The sequence below is a fragment of the Cervus elaphus genome, chromosome 33 (assembly GCF_910594005.1).
Source record: "Cervus elaphus chromosome 33, mCerEla1.1, whole genome shotgun sequence".
Classification (NCBI taxonomy): Eukaryota; Metazoa; Chordata; class Mammalia; order Artiodactyla; family Cervidae; genus Cervus; species Cervus elaphus.
In genome coordinates, this window is record NC_057847.1 from 28640510 (window position 1) to 28663245 (window position 22736).

At 34.7% G+C, this 22736-nt stretch overlaps 1 protein-coding gene across 1 annotated transcript in view; it reads left to right on the top strand.

Moving 5' to 3' along the window:
* Nucleotides 1-22736, top strand: part of TLK1 (tousled like kinase 1) — a 163260-nt gene that overhangs the window by 122142 nt on the left and 18382 nt on the right. The window contains exon 12 of the mRNA XM_043894418.1: nucleotides 12037-12103. Coding sequence (XP_043750353.1) covers nucleotides 12037-12103 — 67 coding nt within the window. The remainder of the gene's footprint in view (nucleotides 1-12036; nucleotides 12104-22736) is intronic.

The following is a 22736-nucleotide window of genomic DNA, read 5'->3' on the forward strand; positions in this document are numbered from 1 at the left end:
CCTCATATTTCATATGAATGAAGTTTCAGAGGTCACTCTTTTCTCATTTAAAGCTTAAATTTTAGCTGAAGATTATATTTTATATAGCATAAAGTTATTACTTTGTGGATTACTTATATCTGGTCATTAAACTGATTGACTTTTTAAGTAATAAAACGTATTTTTAGAGCAGTTAGCTGACCACAGTATTGAGCCAAAAGTGTGGGGTTCCCATATACCTGCTGTCCTCACAGTCTCTCCCACTGCCAGTGTCCTGCACCGCAGTGACAGCCGTGACCACTGATGACCCTGTGTGACAGCCCAGAGTGTAGCATGCATCGAGGTTCACTTGTGCTGTTATATATGCTGTGGGTTTTTACAAATGAGTAAGTTTTAAAAATCCTTGCTGAAAAAAATCTGGCATTGGTACATCTAATCCATTTTAATCTCATGTATTTACTTATTTATTAGGGTTTAAGTCTCATCTTTCTTCATGCTTTGTTTATCCTGCCTAATCTCTCCTTTTTTCCTTTTACCCTATCTTAGACCGCTTAGTTTTTGTTTGTTTGATTCTTTTTCTCTATTAGAAGTACGTTGTGTTCATATACATACATAGGTATACACACACACACAACGTTACTTAAAGACACTGTCTTGTATAGTCAGTGTTCTTCTAAACTTTACCTATGTATCTGTCACTGTGTTGCTCTTCATTGATCCTGGATCTCTGATTTTTACCTCTAGTGAGATCTTTTTGCCTAAGAATACCCTTTAGTAATTTCCTTTTAGTGTGGGTCTGTTGGTACTGATGTCTTTCAGTTTTGGTTGGTCTGAAAATAACTCTTTTGCCTTCATTCTTGAAATATTTTTACTGGTTTTAGGTTGGTGGTTATTTGAAGATAGAATCTTACTGTCTTCTAACTTAAATTACTACTATTGATGAGTCAGCTGACTCTGTAGAAAATGATCTTAAATGGAGCAGAAGCAATATTTGGAGATTAGGTAACTGAGAATATTTTAAAATAAATTAGCAAGATCAGGCTATAGATTCATGAAGGCCAGAGAATTCCAAGTAGGATGAATAAAAAGAAGTACTCAAACACATCGTAATGAAATTTCAGAAAATGAAGGCAAAGAGAAAAAATTCTCAAAAGCAGCCAAACAAGGGGACTTCCAGTGGTTTAGATTCTGTGCTTCCACTGCAGGGGATGCAGGTTTGATCCCTGGTTAGATGGTTAGGGAACTAAGATCTTACAGGCCATGAGGCACAGCCAAAAAAAATAGGGGCCACCAAAAGAAAAATATATTAAATGTAAAAATTAAGGGATAAAACATTCTAGACAGATGACAGTTGAAAGAAAACCATATTTATAGCAGATACAGTAAAATTTAAGCCAAAAATTATAAGAAATAGTGATTATTTCATAACCATAAAAGTTTAAAATCACCAGGAATATATAATAATTCTAAATTTGTATGCATAACAACATGCCCTCAAGATAAATAAAAAATTGACAGTACTTTAAGGATATATGGACATATCCACAAATTATAATGGAGGATTTCAAAACATACATTTCTTAGTAATAGAACAGGTAGATAAAAATAAAACAATATAAAATAGAAACACAATATGAGTATAGAAAATTTCAGTGGGATTGACAGGCTTGACTGAATGAGCACGTTACCCTGTAACATTTGCAGAATATATGTTCTTTTTAAAAATGGACTTTTATAAAAGTTGACCATGTTGAGTCATAGAACAGGTCTAAGCAAAGTTCAAAGGATTGAAAGAGTTTTATGTAAGACTGACATTGTTTCTTCCTTTGAATGTTTGGTAGTACTCATGGGTAAAACTTACGGATTGAAATCATATAAAATATGTTCTCTCATCACAGTGGAATTAAACTAGAAATAAGAAACAAAGATAGTGCAAAAGTCTCATCGGAGATGAGAAGATATTTTTAGGTGAATGATAGTGAAAGTGCTACATGGCAAAAATTTTTGAGGTAAATCTGAAACAGTATCTAGAGAGACATTTATAGCCTTATATACATATATAGGAAAAGAAGAAAAGCTAAAACTTCATCAGAAGATGAGCAGAATTAACCAAGAAAAGGAGGAAGAGAAAATAAGAGCAGAACTTTTGATACAGGAAATAATCATACAATACAGAGCATCAGTCAATCCAAAAGGGATGTCTATGGGCTTTTGTGGGTGAGGAAGGACTAATACAATTGAAAACAAGGGAAAAGAATCATCAGGAATGAAAGAAATAATGTTACTATAGAATGTACACATACTTAAAAAAAATTATAAATGACTTGAATTTGAAATTTTTGTGACATGGATAAATTTCTAGAAAAATACAAGTTAACAAAATTCACACTAGAACAAACAAAATCAAATAGTTATGTAACTGTTAAAGAAATTGAATCTATAATTAAAATCTTTGATCATAGAAAACTCAGATACAGATGATTTCATCTACGAATTCCACTAGCCATTTAAGGAAGAAATAGTGCCAATCTTTCAAAACCTTTTGAAGAACAGCTAAGGGAGAAATACTTCCAACTTATTTTAGGCCAACAAAGTCATGGTGTCGAAATTCAAGAAAGACCATACAGGAAAGGAAAGTTATAGCCTAATTTGTCGTGGTGGTGTTTAGTGGCTAGTTCAGTTCAGTTCAGTTGCTCAGTAGTGTCCGACTCTTTGAAATCCCATGAACCACAGCACGCCAGGCCTCCCTGTCCATCACCAACTTCTGGAGTCTACCCAAACCCATGTCCATTGAGTCGGTGATGCCATCCAACCACTTCATCCTCTGTCATCCCCTTCTCTTCCTGCCCTCAATCTTTCCCAGCAACAGGATCTTTTCAAATGAGTCAGCTCTTCGCATCAGGTGGCCAAAGTATTGGAGTTTCAGCTTCAGCATCAGTCCTTCCAATGAACACCCAGGACTGATCTCCTTTAGGATGGACTGGTTGGATCTCCTTGCAGTCCAAGGGACTCTCAAGAGTCTTCTCCAACACCACAGTTCAAAAGCATCAATTCTTCAGCGCTCAGCTTTCTTTATAGTCCAACTCTCACATCCATACATGACTACTGGAAAAACCATAGCCTTGACCAGATGGACCTTTGTTGGCAAAGTAATGTCTCTGCTTTTTAATATGCTATCTAGGTTGGTCATAACTTTCCTTCCAAGGAGTAAGCGTCTTTTAATTTCATGACTGCAGTCACCATCTGCAGTGATTTTGGAGCCCAGAAAACTAAATTCTGTCAACTGTTTCCCCATCTATTTGCCATGAAGTGATGGGACCGGATGCCATGATCTTAAAAGAACATTGAGCTTTAAGCCAACTTTTTTACTCTTCTTTCACTTTCATCAAGAAGCTCTTTAGTTCTTCTTTATTTTCTGCCATAAGGGTGGTGTCATCTGCGTATCTGAGGTTATTGATATTTCTCCCGGCAATCTTGATTCCAGTGTGTGCTTCCTCCAGCCCAGCGTTTCTCAAAATGTACTCTGCATATAAGTTAAATAAGCAGGCTGACAAATATACAGCCTTGACGTACTCCTTTTCCTATTTGAAATCAGTCTGTTGTTCCATGTCCAGTTCTAACTGTTGCTTCCTGACCTGCATACAGGTTTCTCAAGAGGCAGGTCAGGTGGTCTGGTATTCTCATCTCCTTCAAAGTTTTCCACAGTTTATTGTGATCCACACAGTCAAAGGAGTGAGCATAGTCAATGAAGCAGAAATAGATGTTTTTCTGAAACTCTCTTGCTTTTTTGATGATCCAGCGAATGTTGGCAATTTGATCTCTGGTTCCTCTGCCTTTTCTAAAACCAGCTTGAACATCTGGAATTTCACGGTTCACGTATTGCTGAAGCCTAAGTTGTGTCCAACTCTTCTGCAAACCCATGGACTGTAGCCTGCCTAGCTTCTCTGTCCATAGGATTTTCCAGGCAAAAATGCTGGAGTGGATTGCCATTTCCCTCTCCAGAGTATCTTCCTGACCCAGGAATCGAACCCACATCTCTTGCATTGGCAGGCGGATTCGTTACCACTGAGCCGTCAGGGAAACCCTATTGAAAATGATAGTCTAATATCATTTGTAAAAGTAAATGCAAAAATATTAAATAAAATATTAGCAACCCCACATATAATACATAAAAATGAGAATTTATCAAGACTAATTTGGATTTATTTTATGTATGATAGGTTGGTTTAATATAAGAAAAATCAATGTAATTTTTACATGAAAAGAAAGATTATATGATTATCTTAATAGATTCTAAAATTAAAAAAATATGTTAAATTCAGCATTGATCTGTCTTTAAACTCTTAGCAAGCAACCAGTAGAAGATAATTTCCTTAATCTACAGTATACATTCATTTTTCTTTTTGCTTGCATGTCTACGTGCTGTGTTTATGGGTCCCCATGTCCTTGTGTGCCCTGTTTGTTCCTCCTGGCTTCTTTCTGCTGCTTCTGTCAAACTGAGTTCAGATATTACCTCTTATGTGTCTTTTCCCAGTTTCCTTCAGATAAAAGTTTTTTTTCTTTACACTGTGTACTCATAGCTGTATCATCCAAGATAATCACCATATTGTAAGGTCAGCTAATTAGTGGTGTTAATACCATTTTATCCTTTGCGTTTAAGCACACTTATAAGTCCTAAGGATTAGAATGTGGCATTTTTGGAAAGTCATTATTCTACCTACATAGCCTACCCTCTGACCTAAGATTCACTTCTTTCCCACATGCAAAATTCATTTATCCTATCTGCAAAGTCTTTGTCAACCTCAGTATAGCCTTAACTCCACATTGAAAAACCTTACCTAAATCTCATCAACTTAGACATTCTGAATTTTGTTACCTAAATAAATTACTAGTGAGACTTTGTGTATAATCTGCCCCGAGAATAATTCCTCTTAACCTATGAACCTGTGAACATCAAGAAACAAGTTACTACCTCTTCCCAAAATACAGTGATGGGGACAGCCATAGGATAAGAGTTACAGATACTTCCTTTCAAACAGAAAAAGATTAAAGGTGTCACCGATCCCAAGCAGTTTCAAAATCCATCCAGGCAAACTCAGGTTTCAAGATCTGGTAATAATTTTTCTGTAGCTTGTGACTTCAAGCTTCTGTCCTCTGTTTTTCATGAAGATTTCTTTTTTGTGAAGGTTAGCATGTATTTGCTGCTGAGTAGCTTTAAAGCCAGTTTCTTGTTTGTAGAGTTTTGACTGTTTGACAGCCTTTCACTTTGTGCTGTCTGTGTCCCTTAAAATCCAAGCTGGCAGTGTTTTTGTTGGTATAAAGTTCTCAAGAATCTTGTGGATCTCTCATGTGTGACACAAGCATTATTCCATTAGACACCCACCAGGTTTTTTTTTCCTAGATAATTTTATCACTATTTTTGACTTCTGCTGAGAAGGCTGAAGGAATCTGTGAGTGACACACTTCATCTTTTTAAAGACTGTTTATGTGATGAATACTCTGGCTTCTCAGGAATATTAGCAAAAGGTTGTTCAACTATACCCTCCATTTTAAGAGCAGCTTGACCATGAATCTCAATTTTGGTGTATTTTGCACTCTGAATAAAATGAAAATTTCTTAAACCATTAAATCTTGGTTGGATTAAACTCATTAAATTTTTGGTTGAACATTTCTTATTTCTTACCTTTGACGTATCTTTTCTCACATTTTAGTGTAAACAGTGAGAAGAAACCAGTCCAGACTTTAAACACTGTTTGGAAATCTGCAGAGTTCATTTCTTACATGCTTGGCTTTCTGTATAACTACAGGATACAGTTTTGCTTAGCTTTCTTTCATTATAACAAGGATTCCTCCAGTTTTCTATAACATATTTTTCCTTTCCTTCTGAGTTTTCACCAGTAGCACCTCTCCTATCTACCAGATGATCCATTCATGACAATTTAGGTGTTCTCTTAAGGCAGTATGTTTTCCACACTGTGCTTCTTGTGGAATTCCTCACATCCTCACTTGGCAGAGTTATTAATATTCATATTTCTGCTAATAGTCTATTAAAGGCAGCCTAAGGTTATTTTAAAATCATGTTCCTCTGAATTCTCCTAGCCTCTTGCTCACTGCCCACTTCCAAAGTCACTTCTATATTTTTAGGTGTTTGTTATGGAAATATCCCCTTTCTAGGTACCAGGATCTGTAGTAATTTCATACTGCCACTGTAACAAATTGCCACAAATTCAGTGAGTTAAAACAACACAAATTTATTATCTTATAGTTTTGGAGATCACAAATCCAAAATGGATCTCATTGGGCTAAAATCAGGATGTTTTCGGGGGTGCATTATTAGTGGTGGCTCTAGAAAATAATCCTTGCTTTTTCCAGCTTCTAGAGCCTGTCCACATTCCGTGGTTCATGATCCCCTTCCAACTGCAAGCCAGCAGTGGCAAGTCAAGTCTTTGTCATGTCATGTCACTGTGATTCCACATCTCTGCCCATCTCCTCGAATTTTAAGGCCTCTTGTGATTACCCTGAGTCCACAAAGGGTAATCCAGAATAAATCCCTATTTTAAAGTAAGCAAATTAGCAGCTTTAATTCCACCTGCTACTTTAATTCTCCTCTGCTGTGTAACTTAGCATACTCACATCTTCAGGAATTAGGATGTAGACATCTCTATGAGGCTGCTGCTCTACACACCATGCCAGCACTTGGTGTAGGTCATTCGTTCTTTTCTTTTTTTTTTTTTTTTTTTTTTGTATATTGAACCCTGGGCTCTTCAGAGGAAATTAGTTTCATCCTTCCCATATTCCCCCATTTCTTTTCCCTAGTGGTACTTAAAAAAAAAATTTAGGTTAAATTTGCATAACATACAGTTATCCATTTAAAAGCATATAGTTCAGTGGCATTTAGTGCATTCACAGTGCTATGCAGTGTTGTGCAACCAGACTTCCCTTTATTTTTGGAACATCTTATTCATCCAGAACACCTAATGCCCATTAATTAATCACTCCCCATTCCTGCCTCCCTACATCCTCCTGGTAACAATCTGCTTTCTCTATGGATTTGGCTCTTCTGGATAGTGCATTAAAGAGAATCATACAGTAGATGTCTGTCCTTATGGCAGTACCACACTCTTTTGATGACCATAGCTGTGTTAATTTTTGAAATAGGAAGTATGAGTCCTTCTTTTTCAACGTTGTTTTGTTTGTTTGAGGACCCTTGCACATTGCATTTTAATAAAGAATCAGCTTTCCCGTTTCAACAAAATGGGTGATATGTATTTTAATCAGGATTATATTGGGTCTGTGAGTCACTTTGGGGAAGAATTGCCCTCTTAACAATAGTAAGTCTGATAATCTTAATGACATGAGTACTGATGTTCTTTCATTTAATTAGTATGCTTTCATTTCTTCAGCAATATTTTGTAGTTTTTAGCATCCGAGTCACTTCCTGAGTAATTTGATCCTATGTATATTATTGTTTTGGGTTCTATTATTAATTGAATTGTATTCTTAGTATCTTTTTTACATTGTTCATTGCTGATGTATACAAACACATTTGATTTTTGTGTGTTGATCTCATGCCCTGCAACTTTTCTGAATTTATTAGCTCTTGTTCATTTTTAGAGATTTTCTACATGTAGAGTTAAGTCATCTGTGACTAGAAATAGTTTTACTTCTTCCTTTCCAATTTCAGTGTATTTTTTTTCCTTAAGTCCTCTGAGAGGACTTCCAGTACAATATTGAACAGCAGTGGTGAAAGCATTCTTGTCTTGTTCCTGGCCTTAAGGGGAAAGTTTTTACTCTTTCACCAGTGAGTGTGATGTTAGTTATGGTTTTTTAAATAAGTGCCCTTTATCATGTTAAGAAAATTTTTTTTCTATTTCTAGTTTTTTTTTTAGGGCTCTTCAAAAGCAGAGTAGTCTCATCTACTTCCTCGCTCATTTAAAAAAGTCTACTTCTCAGTGTGCAGCTTAGTTCAGTATCCTGTAAAAGTTTGCTAAATTGTACAAAAAAAACTGGCTTAATACTTTTTTGTCTTAAGTGCCTTTAACATTCTGTTTACCAGATCTTGTATTCCTTAACTTGAGACTTCAGATTAGTTTCCTGCTTAAACAGAATACCGTTAAAGAATTGGATATCAGTGTCTTTGAAATGCATATTCTCTGTTTTATGCAGATATCTTACATTTCTATTAAACTCTTGGAAAACAATTTTTGAATTAAAAATAAAATTCTCATTCATTCAGTTCAGTTCAATTCAGTCACTCAGTCGAGTCCAACTCAACTGAGTCGGACTTGAAACCCCATGAACCGCAGCACGCCAGGCCTCCCTGTCCATCACCAACTCCTGGAGTTCACCCAAACCCATGTCCATTGAGTTGGTGATGCCATCCAACCATCTCATCGTCTGTCGTCCCCTTCTCCTCCTGCCCTCAATCTTTCCCAGCATCAGGATCTTTTCAAATGAGTCAGCTCTTCACATCAGGTGGCCAGAGTGTTGGAGTTTCAGCTTCAACATCAGTCTTTCCAGTGAACACGCAGGACTGATCTCCTTTAGGATGAACTGATTGGGTCTCCTTGCAGTCCAAGGGACTCTCAAGAGTCTTCTCCAACACCACAGTTCAAAAGCATCAATTCTTTGGCGCTCAGCTTGCTTTATTCATTCATACTCACTGTGAAAGATTATCAGTGGTTAAGTTTTATGTTTGAGTTTTAAATTTCCTGGCTTTTTGAATAATTTTGTGTTAACCTACTGAACAGTTTTATTTATGATTTTTAACATCTCCTAAATACATATACAAATATAAAATAATAAAAGTAATAAAAATTAATATTCAATCTATAATATGAGATATGATTCATAAAGGGAGAGATTGGACTTTTCTTTGCACTCTATGAATAAGAGATTTGCTAAGTAATTTAAGCAATAGACTTGCTTAAGAGGGTGGATGTTTTTTAAGCATCTTATAAAGCACATCATAAAATTACTTGATGTGGCAATTAAGTCATCAAAATTAGTATTTTCCTAGGTTACCTCTTTCCATATATAAAATAAAATCCAGTTTCTTTAAGTAAGATTGTCCCCATAAGTAAGATTGTCCCCAATTAATTTTATCTAAATACATTTAAATTTTATCTGTATTTTTCATCAATAGAAATAAATACCGGATACAGTGCTAATATGGCCCATGGGGTCGCAAAGAGTCAGACACAACTGAGTGACTTCACTTTTCACTTTATAAAGTGCTAATATATGTCAGGTGCTTTCTGATAAGGAAGTGCAAAGTAATGTAAGAAAAGTCTTTTGCTGTTTGGTGATTTGCATTCTATTTTGTGAGACAGGAATAGGAATTCTTAAACTGCTATGTTTGAACTACAAAGTTACATATATGTGAAATTAAATACCATGATCATAAAACGGTAAGAATTACTGTCCAAGAAAGTCAGTAGCCTAGTATTTAGTACTGTCTGTACATTTGCTTATTGATGCTTCAAAACCCAGCAGAGAGAAATTAGTATGTCTATATTTTGCTGTTTATTTGAAGCTTTATAATGGTAGTAATCAAATGCAGTAAAGAAATAGCAAAGTACTGTTGCTGCTGAGGGTTACCATTAATCTTTAGTGAGAATTGCATGTGTTTCATATTAGGATTAGACCTATAAAATAATGCTCTGAGGTCAATGCTTTTGAAATCAATGAGGTATCATTATATTAAGTAAATTTAGGGAAGGGACTATTTGTGTGTATTTGCTTTAATTAAAGGGATGTAGATGATGTATATTTGAGCCACAGCACAAACATATTAACAACTGGAACTGAATGCTAGTTAATAGCCAGTATGCATTACATTATAAAATATATAAGATTAACCATACAGTGTTCAACAGACTAAGACACCATGGAACTAATTGACATTGATTTATTATTAACTCAGAAGAACAGTAGCTATTGAAAACTACTGCCAACTTACAACAGTCAAAAATTTTAGGAAACTAAATTAGCCATACTAATTTTACCTTATGAATACTAAATTTAGCTGTATTTTAACTCAATAAAAACCAAAGTATAGAATTGTATTTTATTCCTGTACAGAAACAAACAAAATATTTACATATTTAAAAAGTTAGCTCTGAGCCCATCCTATGGTCTACTGGTGGGCCTAAGACCTTACTTTAAGAATAGTAAATTACTATATTGTTATACAGGTAATTTCCATTGATGGCATATATGCATATCCAGAAACTATTTGCCAAAATTCCTGTGGCTTTAATTTACTGAACTAGTTGAGATATTATCAGTTTTAGTTTCCAAACCACTTTTTAAAAAAAAATAACCAGGTTTCCCTCTTCTTGTTTCATTCCATCTGCATGAATGTTTCACATTCACAGTGCAGTGTTTAGTTCTCTAAATTTATGTTAAGCAACTGCTGCAACTATATTGCTATATTCAGTATAATAAAATCTGGTGGTTATGTTAACCTAAGACTGGGTAGAGAGAGTTAATTTTAAATGTTTGTTTTTCACTCTTAAGATACTTCTAGTGGAATACTAACTGAATTTCTTGGAGGTTTTTGATTATTTCATTTGAATGCCCTTTCTATGATATTAATATTTTAATTAGCATCTAGCTTAAGGGAAATAGCATTTATACTGAATGTTGCTGAGGGATGTAAACCAAGCATAAATAAATCGTACTTGGGGTTTGGAGCATAACCAAATAGACCCAGAATACATAAGTAAACAAGGGCCCAAGTATGAGAGATAAATGCAGTCCTTTCAGCACTGGGGATGAGATGGATGTTGTTTTGGTGTGTGTGTGTGTGTGTGTGTGTGTTTTCCTCTTTGACTTTAATGATACAGAACCATGTTTTCTTATGAAATATTATAATCGGTCTATATCTTACTAAAATTCTATATTAAACTACAGTTGAACCCTAAACAACATGAGGGTTTGGGGCTCTAACCCTCCCTACAGTTGAAAATTTGCATATAACTTCACAGCTGGCCTCTATATCTGCAATTCCATATCCACAGAGTCAGCCAGCTCCAAACTATGTAGTGTACTATAATATGTATTTATTTTTAAAATCTTCATGTACGTGGACCTGTGCAATTCAAACCCTTGTTATTCAAGGGTCAGCTGCAGTGATCTTTTCTAATTTACAGAAGAATATTTGAAATTAATAATAAAACAACCATAAAGTACTCTCACGTGTGTATCTACTTATATTTATTAATTACTTGGTGGTTTTTGGCAACCCTATCTCACTTATTCACTAGCACATGGAAGCAGAGAAGAGAAAAATATCTTTGTTTCTTTCTTTCTTAAACCAGTGCCCAAATTGGACTGATTACCTTTGCAGTAATTTCCCAGTACTCTTAAAGTAAAATGAAATTCATTCCTTGGTCTAAAATCCATCCTGCTTTTAGATGCTGTTCCCCTGCTTTCTCTCTTTTGCTGACAGCCTCTTTGACTATATTCTAATACTTGGCGTTTTTTTTCCTCTTCTCAGTATCAGTCTATTTCTATCTTGGTGTCTTTGTACCTGCTTTAACCTGTGTCTAGAACATACTCCCCTCTGTCCTCTTGTGGCTGTCCTTTTGACATTCAGATCAAGACTATCTCCCTAAAACTCGGTGCAAATTAGTATAACACAGTCAGTTATTATCACACCAGCCTTTCTAATTCTCTGTATAACACTTACTGTTATTTAGGATTGTTTCATTTCTGAACTAAATTGTTTTTCTTCTGCTTCCTTACCCCTATACTCCCACTATGAAGTGTAAGTTCAAACCAGAGTGTATTGAGAAACTTTTTCATTGCATCCTTAGGATCTAAATTCATGGTACTCATTAAATAGTTGTTGAATTTATAAGTCAGTCAAGTTTTTCATCTGTATTAGATATACTCTGAAGAATACCTTCAAGCACTTTAGGCTTATGTGTTTGGGGCTGAAAGTTGTCAACATTTTAGTAATTTTATTTGATTAATTTTATTTTGCTGGTTATTAATAAGAAATAATAAGTATTAATCTTAATATCTAGAATCACAATTTCATTTTGACAGGTTGACTTTGGCAGAATATCATGAACAGGAAGAAATTTTCAAACTTAGACTAGGACATCTCAAAAAGGTACGTGAAGCATATGCTGGCCATTTTATTTTACCAGAGGTTGTGGAAAGTTGTGTTATACGTTTCTTATTAAAGAAGGCAAAACTTAAAGAGAAAAAGGACCCAAATTTAAAACTTTAGACCAAAAAAATAAAAGAGGGGCATAAAAGTTGCATTTTTATGTTGAGTATATTAAAATAACATTCCTTTACCTTGTGGTAATTTACAAACATTTCAGATACTGATAATACCGTGTCCCTGGGACTTCTCAATGCAGGGGGATGCTGATTTGGTCCCTGGTCTGGGGACTAAGATCCCACATGACGCATGTGGTCAAAAAGTTAAAAAACAAAAACCCTTATCCCTGTAGTGGAGGAATGATCCTGGACAGAACTCCAGGTTCTTAAGACTACTGGTAAATGCTATCTGTTTTTTTTTTTTTTTTAAAGCTTTATTTTTAAGATAAAATGTAAGATTCTATGTTGTTGTGTCCATTTCATAACAAATTGAAACAATTGTAAATTAATAACAGGTTTCTTTGACTTAACTTTAAAGTTACCAAATACCTGATTAAATGTTTCAGTTAAAATATTTACATTGGCAAATTTAGAAGAGCCTGATCATTGGTAATAATATGAAGTGATATAATTCAGAAAAACGTTGCTATATGTTAGTAAGTTTTTATAATGTAAAGCTATGTACTTGTTTGTAAACTCTGAAATTGTATTCGGTTCATTGTTTTTTAGTTCGTATTTTTAATTCAAACCATTTCAGAGAAATAATAGATTTTCCCCCTCAAAATGAAATTACTGACAGCTATAAAATTCTTTTTCTTTGATCCAGTTTTTAAATTCTGTGGTCTGCTTATCACATTACTTACATTGTTTAAATAGGCTGAGCAATAGCTAAAACTAAGTGAACTAAATGAAGATGGTATCTATCAAGTCATCTCCCTGAGGTAGGGTGAGGTAGGTCAGAGAAACCCATTCTTGTAGCAGCCACCATCTCATTATAGATGTTCTTATTTTTTGAATAGGACTTCCCTGGTAGCTTAGATCATAAAGCATCTGCCTACAATGTGGAGACACGGGTTCAATCCCTGGGTTGGGAAGATCCTCTGGAGAAGGGAATGGCAACCCACTCCAGTACTCTTGCCTGGAAAATCCCTTGGACAGAGGAGCCTGGTAGGCTACAGTCCATGGGGTCACAAAGAGTCGGACACGACTAAGCAACTAAACTAAATTATTTTGGAATGCTGTCAACATACTTCAAATTCCTGCCATTTAGTTACAGGGAACAGAAAAAAATTATATTTTATATACATACATATTTGTATATTGGAGAAGGGAATGGCAACCCACTCCAGTATTCTTGCCTGTAGAATTCCATGAACAGAGGAGCCATGGGGTCGCAAAGAGTCGGACACAACTGAGCGACTTTCACCTCACATATATGTATATGTGTGTATATGCAGACACATATATGTGTGTGTAATTTGTATTAGTGTTCTTTACTGTGCCCCTGCTCAGAAAAGCTTCAGCCTAACTACTTGAACAGTAAATTCTAAAATGAATTTATTCTGATCTGTTTTGTTCTGTTTTATATTCTGTTCTGTTGTAATTATTGATATTTCTCTTGTTCTTTGATATAAGTAGACAACTTCAGTCTGTTTTGTAACTGATGGAGTTGTAACGGGACTATAGAAGGGAAGTGGTGATTCTGTTGTTCAGAATTAGTACAAGTATTTGTCTGCCCATGTAAGCTATTTTGATAGAGACCTGTGTTTGATGTTCCATATAAAGAAAGATTTATCAATTATTTTCTGACCAGCCTTTCATGATAATGGGATACTAAAGTGTATAGTCAACTGGAGGGTTATTATTTTCACACATAATAGTAAATTTCAGATTACTCTTTCTAATGATGAGTTTTACATGTCTTATGGAAACCTGTTATAAAATCTGAAATGATAAAGCAGTTAAATTAGGAATCGGCTATTTGTATCACAGAAATACTTAAAAGGATTCAGAGGACAGTTTGTTTTTACTTTTTGATTGGTGAGTGGTTGGTTGATTTTAAAACTTTGCTGGTACATTGAAAATATTTTATTTCTCTGAAACATTTCTATTTTATAAAGTAAGGTACATATACTTAAATTTCTAGATATTATATAAACAGTTGTAAGCTTTTGTAGTTTACTACACCTTCTCTTCTAACTTCCGTATTATCTTTTTTCCCAGTGTTTGACTTCTCCATTTTTGTATTTACTCAGTCTAATAATTGTCCCTTCCATAATCCTTTTCCTGTTTTATTTTTTCAGCTTTTATCAAATTTACTGAGCAGTTTTAGATTTCTAACTTTATCTTCTTAACCAATTTACAACATTACTTTTCTTTGATCTCTATCATGGAATATTTTGGAAGAATTGATGAATTAATGCTGAAATATACTCTCATGCTTTGAATTCTCACATTTACTTCTGACTTTTTTGGTTGAGAAGAATGAATGCATTATGAAGAAAGTTGCTAGTAGTACACAGAGAACAAAATTGAGTAAGTAGTGTCACCTTAGAGTACAAATAAATAGTAGTAGTCTGATTTCCACTGGGTATTAATTTTTGAGTTGTACAGTTTAAGAATAATAGGCATTCAGTTACATGTGTTAAAAATAAGTTATTTGGCATTCTAAAGCACAGTTGGAAAGTAGGTCATTAAAAATAGGTTATTCTGGTTTCTAAAACACAAGTAGATTGGACACTTTTAACACATACAGAACAAGCTTGAGTTGAAAGAAAAGGTGTTATCACCTCTATCTTAAGCCAACATGAACCATACACCGACATCTAACTATATAGTTTTTACCATAGGCTGGATCTGATCTGTGAGTATTTGATGTCCATGTAACCTGTGCAGGAATTAATCATGTGACCTACATCAGATTAGGGTTTAGATTTGGAGCCCAATATACCTCCTGCATTACCAAAGGTGACTTTCACTCTCCCTTCAATAAAAACTCTTGAAGTTAGATGGAGTTATTAATTTGTTGGCACCAAAGGAAAAAACTTCCATCATTGATGAAACCCATACCATTTGGACATAGAAGACTAGAAGACCTAGTTAACTTTTTCTTGAGATAATTTATGATGTACAGTGTATTTTATAAAGATAATCATAATAATTGAATAGGTAAACAGAAGTATGAATAAGTGTTTACCACTGAATAAATCATAAAGTCCAGTTCATATTCTGTACTATTCTGCAGGGCTAGAAACATAATAATCCAAATCCAGTGAATCTGTTAGTGTGATAGAGTAACAAATGAGAGTTCAGCAGTAAGTCTGTGGCTAAAATTAATTCTCATTCTTGGTTACCACCAAATAGTAAATGTAAACTTACTTAAGGACTTATTGTCTTCTGAAATTAAGAAAATTATTGTTCAGCATCATCTTTTTTAATATATTAAGAATTGTTTAATATTGTTTTAGTTATCAGTTTATGAAATTATTGCTCACTCATTCACTAAGTGATTTATTTCCACATTTCAGGGGAATTACATAATATTACATTTTATACACTTTGAATTTTTAACCATTCTAGAGAGAACATGAATGTTAAATTTGAATGCCAGGCTCTTCTTTGTTTGCTTTGTCTAAATTAATATAGCCAGTAACTAGCAAAGCCAAAACTTGAACCTTTTTCCACTGTTACTTCAGTGGAAGTATCCTTACACTTTATTCCTACAATTCTTTAGTTGTAGATGGATAGCAAGTTGATCCTTTTGTATACAGAATTGATTCCCTTATAGCTTTCTTTGCATCTTTCTTAGAGTAGTAGGAATGTTTGCTTTCCTTTTTTCCCCCAGAAATAGACTGTTTTATTTTCATCACAGATAAAGTAGAGCAATTAAATTCTTCACACACATACTTCTTTCTCTCTTTCTCTCATATATTACTTTCCTTGGGTAGCCTGTTAGTGACTATTCTGTCAATTAGAATATTTCTTTATTATTAATTGGTTTACTGTTTTTCATTATAAATTTATCTTTAAAGGTCAACAGGAAATGCATGTTTTGGGAGGTAACATGTGTTAATACTCTCTAGTGTAGTTTTACCTTTATACAACTAAAGATTTAATAGAATGTAAAGGAAGTATATAGTAAAACATATGTATATTATACAAATTACTCCTGAAACTTACCAAAGTAACTTTTTGCTACTAGTCATTATGCGCAAACTTCCTTGATTATCACTTATAAGCTTGTAGTTGCAATGAGAATAATTTCATATGTTTAAGATGTTGTTCCTTTAAGGTGGAGCAACTAAATCCAATAATGTACCTGTGCCACATGAGGCATCTCTGGCTTTACGAAAAACTAATAAGCCCTGTACTAGTTAGCTTTTATAGTTGATCCTGTTTTAATACCAGTCTTGATGAATTCTAGTTATGAGAAAGTCATTTATCTTTGTAATTTGAGGAGTCCTACTAGGTGGTTGTTTGTATAACTCTGATCGTAATTCTAGAATTGAGGAAAACTATGTGGATTTGCTTTCCAAGGATTATTACTAAACTAATATAAACAACTTAAAAAAAAAACAACCCTGATAAACCATCTTCCTTGTAATAGATTGTCTCTCTAGTCATAATATTATTTAAAAATATAAATCACCAATTATAATACCCCAAAATAAAGAGAAAGTAGGAATTTTGAAAGTTATTGGGACCAATAACTGTATCATACCACTGCTGTTTGACTCAGGTTTGTGATGTGAACAGCATGTGGAGGTGCTTATTCTGGTCTTTGAATTTTTTTGTCTTCTGGATTTTAAATATTTGATTAGTTGGAGAGAATGCATATAGAAGATTTGACATCTCAGTATGGAATATTAGATAGTGTAGCAGGGATGGACTTTAATGTATGTGTTTTGGGGTGTGTGTGTGAGAGAGAGAGTAATAAACCCTGAATTTAAATACCAGAAGTTTTTAGGAAAAACATAACCAACTTGTAATTGAAACAGGATTAGTCAAGAACCATCAGCACCAACACAAGTGTATCTTTGCAGACCGAAGGAATCAGCTAAACAATTACGGTCATCTCAATCTCTACTAAAACAAAAATCGCATCCAACATGCCACCTGACACCATTTCTTTCTCTCTTTCTCCTTTGCTCCTTGCGATGTGGCATTCATCTCTCCTTGTGCCTCCGTTCTGAAGAGATAACAGTATAGCAACAACTCTGCCACTGAAATCCTGTTCTCTGACCGATATTGGCACCTGCAAAGAGAAACAACCAGTAACAGGCAGCAGCAGCATCAGTATTAATCTTCCATGATGAAATCTTTACAGGTCAAGAACAAGCACACAGCTCTTTTCTCACTCCTTCACAGTGGACCATGCAACTAGTTGAAATGGAAGACAATGGATTGTCTGCAAGCCTTTTGAACAGTGGAGAATACAGGGCACTGGTTTTAGGTGAATTAATCCCCAAATATTCTTGAAGTTTGATATCTCCTTTGGTCTTTCTTTCTAGAATACCATTGTCATCTGATTTATCAAATCCTTAGTATGACCACAAAGAATACGTTTGTGTATGTGACACCTCTTGTCACTTTAGGTATGAATAAAAATATGAAAATAGTTAATGCTAGAGGGCTTAATCTCTAAAACTGCGTGTGCACCTCTCTACTCAAGAAAATTTTCTCTCAAAGCCAACCACGTTGTGTGTTATATTTCTCTAGAACATAACACAAGATGGCTACTTATGTAGGAAGTAGTTTTCAGTGAAGTCTAGTGAAAATGCATTCATCACACTAGAAAAAGTCACTGTTAAGCCCACAAAGAATATACGAGGTTCCTGACTTCTTGGTATGTGTGGGCAAGAAAAGTGCCAAGAGTGTTGGAATTCTAAACTTGACATTTTGTGCATAGTTCTGCTTCTGTTTAAAAATGAGTACTATTCTGTGAAAGCTGTACTTGAGAGAACATGGAACTAGCTGTAGATAGGAAAGCCACTGGTGTGTGTACTCTCCTTCCTGTTCTCATTGGGAACCTACATGCATATTTCTGGCTCACCCTATCTATAATTATACATCTTTACCTGGTAATAGATGGTGTTCACTTACCAGAGTGAAAATTTAGTGATAAAATGTATTTCACTTCTGTAGATTTTTATATTAATCCAGTTGTATAGGCAATGGCATTCTTTGAATTTTGGAAAGAATCTTAGAAGTCATGTTAACCATTGGGCAGAGTTTATTCAGGTTTGTAAATTCAGTTTAGAGGTCATAATTTCATTAAAACAAAGAGAAAGCAATTGCTTGGCCAGTGGCCAAAAACTGTAGTTCCATGATGTTTATATGCATATACACAGAGTCTAGAAGATTAGGCTCTTCTCATTATTGTATAGAATGTTAAACCTTTTCATACTTATAAAAAATATGGAATCCACCAGAACCCTGAAAAAGGCTAAAAGGAGGCAGAAAGCTGGAAGAAAATGTAGTAAGGCATTGTATCTGTAGGTGCTAGTTTCAACATAAATAAATTTCATCCTCTTAATATAGAAACTGTGATTTCTTTTTCAGGAAGTGTACTGGATATTTAAAATTTGCCAGTCAGTTGAACTGTTATATTTATTTGCTGCTGAGAAGATAGGGTTTGGTTTGTTTAAATAGAATGGGGGAACTGACAATCCCATTGTCCATTTTAATACTTACTTCCATTTAGGGTTTTTGATGTGTGTGTTTATTCATTCAAAGAGAGGAGGATGACCCCCAACCCACCAAAGAAGGAAATGAAATAGAGGAAAACATTAAAGTTCTAAAGTAATTTATCTAAGCCACTTAAACACACTTGAGGGAGACCCAGTATGTTTCCCTCAGTAATATCCAGCTCAGCGACTCAGGATCGACATGGAGAGATCATATATATATAGTTAGGAAAGAATCCCCCACCAGGAATTTCACAGTATTTGTCCTTTTTCCTCCTCCTACTCCTCAATCTATATACAGTTATACTCGAGCAAAAAGAGGATTATAGGCAGTTTCAAAACTGATCTCTATATGTTCAATGTAGTTTTTTTGTTGGTTCATATTTCTAATGGTTTGTGTTTCTTATAGTTATATTTAGGATATATAAAAGAATATAACAGAGAAAAAATTGAGGACCTATAAATTTGAAGTAAATTGGTAATAATATTCTTAATTCTCTTCTGCACTGCCCTTTCTATTAGCTTTTAATGGCGCCTTTTGTTAATTTCACCTTTCACTTTCCTAGTGATAGACTTTCAGAATGACATAAATATTTCATGAAATTAAAACTTACTTGAGGACTTGGAGATACTAACTTGATTGTATTATTACATTACTGAAATTAATTTGGTATTAAATTTGTTGAAACCTCATTCTGAACTATTAATAGTTTTCTCAAATGGACTAATGTTGTTATGGTGCTACTGAATATACTATTGTAAATGATAAGCTTTTCCCTGTTTCCACTATCTTCATAATATACCACACAAAATCTTCTCCCAACTCGAATGGATTATAGGCAAGCGGAGAATGATATATCAGAAATTCTCAGATTCTCAAATTCTATCTTATCTTGACTTTATAGAAAGGCAGCTTTTCAAAATTGAGGGGTTTTTGTGGGGCTAACATGTAATATACATTAAAGATTTGCTAAAGAAATTTAAACTATTCAGTAGTATGTTCAACTTTTACAGGAAATGCATTAGTTTTACATGTGAAAATGCATTACTGTATAACTTGTAAGTTTTATAGTTTAATGCCTACACACCCCTACTTTAATTGCCCTTTTAAAAACTGCCATTAAGGGAAATGCTCAAAAAATACCCCAAGTCTGCCTAGCAGTTTTAACCTGCATTTTACATTTAACTTGGCATTTTACGGAGATTAGATTCTACATTGCTGTAGCATATTTTTAGTTTGGAATGTTGAGCCAAGGGGATATTAAGTTGCCGGAAGGGACTCTGAGTACAAATAGAAAGTATTTGTATGCTAAATATCTATTGAGGGACAAATTGGTTTTACTTTGCATATAAATTTTTAAAGTTAAAAATTTTGGAAGGTGTTATGCTCTGCAGGTTACTTAAATGAGGCAATATTAAGATCTATTGTTGTATACTTGTCTAACCTGGGTTTTTTAAAATATATATTTAAGTAATTCAGATATTAGATCTTATTTTAAAATGCTGTTAAAATAGCTGTAGTATGTACTGTTAAGGTTTATTGCCATATCATTTTGTCTAAACGGAAAAGAACGATGTCCTTTTATTGTATGTGATTACCAAACCACGCTCTCTCTGTATGGGATTACCTCCCTCTCTAATAGGATCTTTTCTTAATCGTGTCCCTTCAACACCATAATTGCCTACAGAGACTAATTCTTTTCCAGAAATGTTTCTTTTTAGACCTTTTCTGCTGTAAATTGCTCAGCTAGTGGATGAGTAGAGTATTGAAATTTAGTGTTCTTACTAAGCATGATCTCCATTCTGGACTACCTCTCTTTTATTTTAGTAATTTGACTTATTACCTTTGCCATGTGTTTGAGGATTCCATTCCATAATGGAATTCCCTTCTGTAAGGAGAGAATAAGTAACTGATGTAACAGAGTACCATAGACTGGGCAGCTTAAACAACAGAAACTTATTTCTCATAGTTCTAGAGGCTGGAAGTCCAACATCAAGGTCCCTTGGGGTTTAGTATCTTTTTTTTCTTTAACCATTCATTTATTTTTGGCTATGCTGGGTCTTAGTTGCTTTTGTAGGCTTCTCATTGCGGTGGCTTCTCTTGTGGCTCATGGGCTCTAGGGCATGCAGGCTTCCAGTAGTTGTGGCTCCTGGGCTCTAGAGCACAGGCTGAATAATTGCTGCGCATAGGGTTAATTGCTCTGCCGCATGTGCGATCTTCGGGGATCAGGGGTCAAACCTGTGTCTCCTGCATTGGCAGTCAGATTCTTTACCAGGGGAGCTAGGGTTTAGTTTCGGTAGCTTTCTTCCTAGTTTGTAGATGGTCATCTTCTCAAATCCTCATGTGACTTTTCTCTGTGTTGCCACAAAGAGGTGGTGGGGTTGGGAGGAGAGATCTCTTTCTTCCTACTCAAAAAACCACTAAATCCCATCAAGAGGGCTCCATTCTCATTACCTAAGCTAACTCTTAACTTACAGAGTCCCCTTCTCCAAATACCATCACACTAGGGGATTAGGGCTTCAGTTCAATCGTGTCTGACTCTTTGTGACCCCATGAATCGCAGGACGCCAGGCCTGCCTATCCATCACCAACTCCCGGAGTTTACTCAGACTCATGTCCATCGAGTTGATGATTCCATCCAGCCATCTCATCAAGGGCTTAGATATACACAATTTGGGAGGAACACAAAGTCTTCAATCCATAACAGAATGTATACTTTTTCTCAGTGGGATTTGAGAGAAGTTACTTAAGAGTTGCTGAATTATCTTTCCCCTAGAAATATGTCACTTTGTTTTAAGGTCCAAGATACTGTGGAATAAATACTAAATTACAATATGGAAGATGTAAATATATTTACTGATGACTATGGAAGATTTATGTGTATCTGCATATACTCAGTTATAGTTCATTCCCTTGACCTTTCCTCTTAAACAGCTAGGATCCAGCTGTTTGTTTTAACTAGTCCTTCTGACATTTGGGGTTTTTTCCTGTAAACTTTACAATGCAGACTGAATGAAGTTTGCCTGTCCTTTAGTATTACAAGATCTTATGGGGCATGTGTGTGTGCACTTAGTAGCTCAGTCTTGTCTGACTCTCTAACCCCATGGCACCCGCCAGGCTCCTCTGTCTATGGGATTATCCAGGCAAGAACACTGGAGTGGGTAGCCATTCCCTTTTCCAGGGGATCTTCCTGACCCAAGGATCAAACCCTGGTCTCCTGCATTGCAGGCAGATTCTTTACCATATAAGCCTCTAGGGAAGCCCATACTTGGCATGTTCTATAGAGGAATAAAAACTTGCTTAACTGGCACCTATATTCATTTTATTTTCTTTAGTAACTGTTTTGTAATATTGATTACTGCCATTGTATAAACATCTGAAGATTACCAAAAATTATAAAACAAATGTAATTATGTGTCAACAATCTAGTTGTTTCAAAATTATATATTTATAATAGAATTTCTATAAATTCACTTTTCAAATAATAAGTATCCCCATACCACAATTTCAAGTAAAAGTTGAAACAGGTATTTTTGCTGGCAATTCTAATAAGCATTTCACGTTTTATCAGATTATTTAAAATTATACCAGTTTACTAAAGTGTATAGTAGCTTCATACATGTGTAAGAAATTAACAGCAAATTTTAAGGCAGCAAACGTTAATAATCTGAAAAAAGTAAGTTCTGTCTTTCTCTGTTCTGTGATATAATTGAAATTGAATTTTTTCATATTTATGGACACACCTATATAGCCAGTTTCTTATTCTGCTTTATGTAACTGAATTGAGACAACTGAAATGTGGTTTGACTTGATTGTTGCCAAGCTTTTGAATCTATTTCCTGTCCTTATGATGAAACTGTTTAATCCCCTGAAACATTATCTTACCTTTTTTTTCTTATTTTCATTAAAATTAGAAATATTTGTGACTGAAGCTACACTAAATGAGGAAA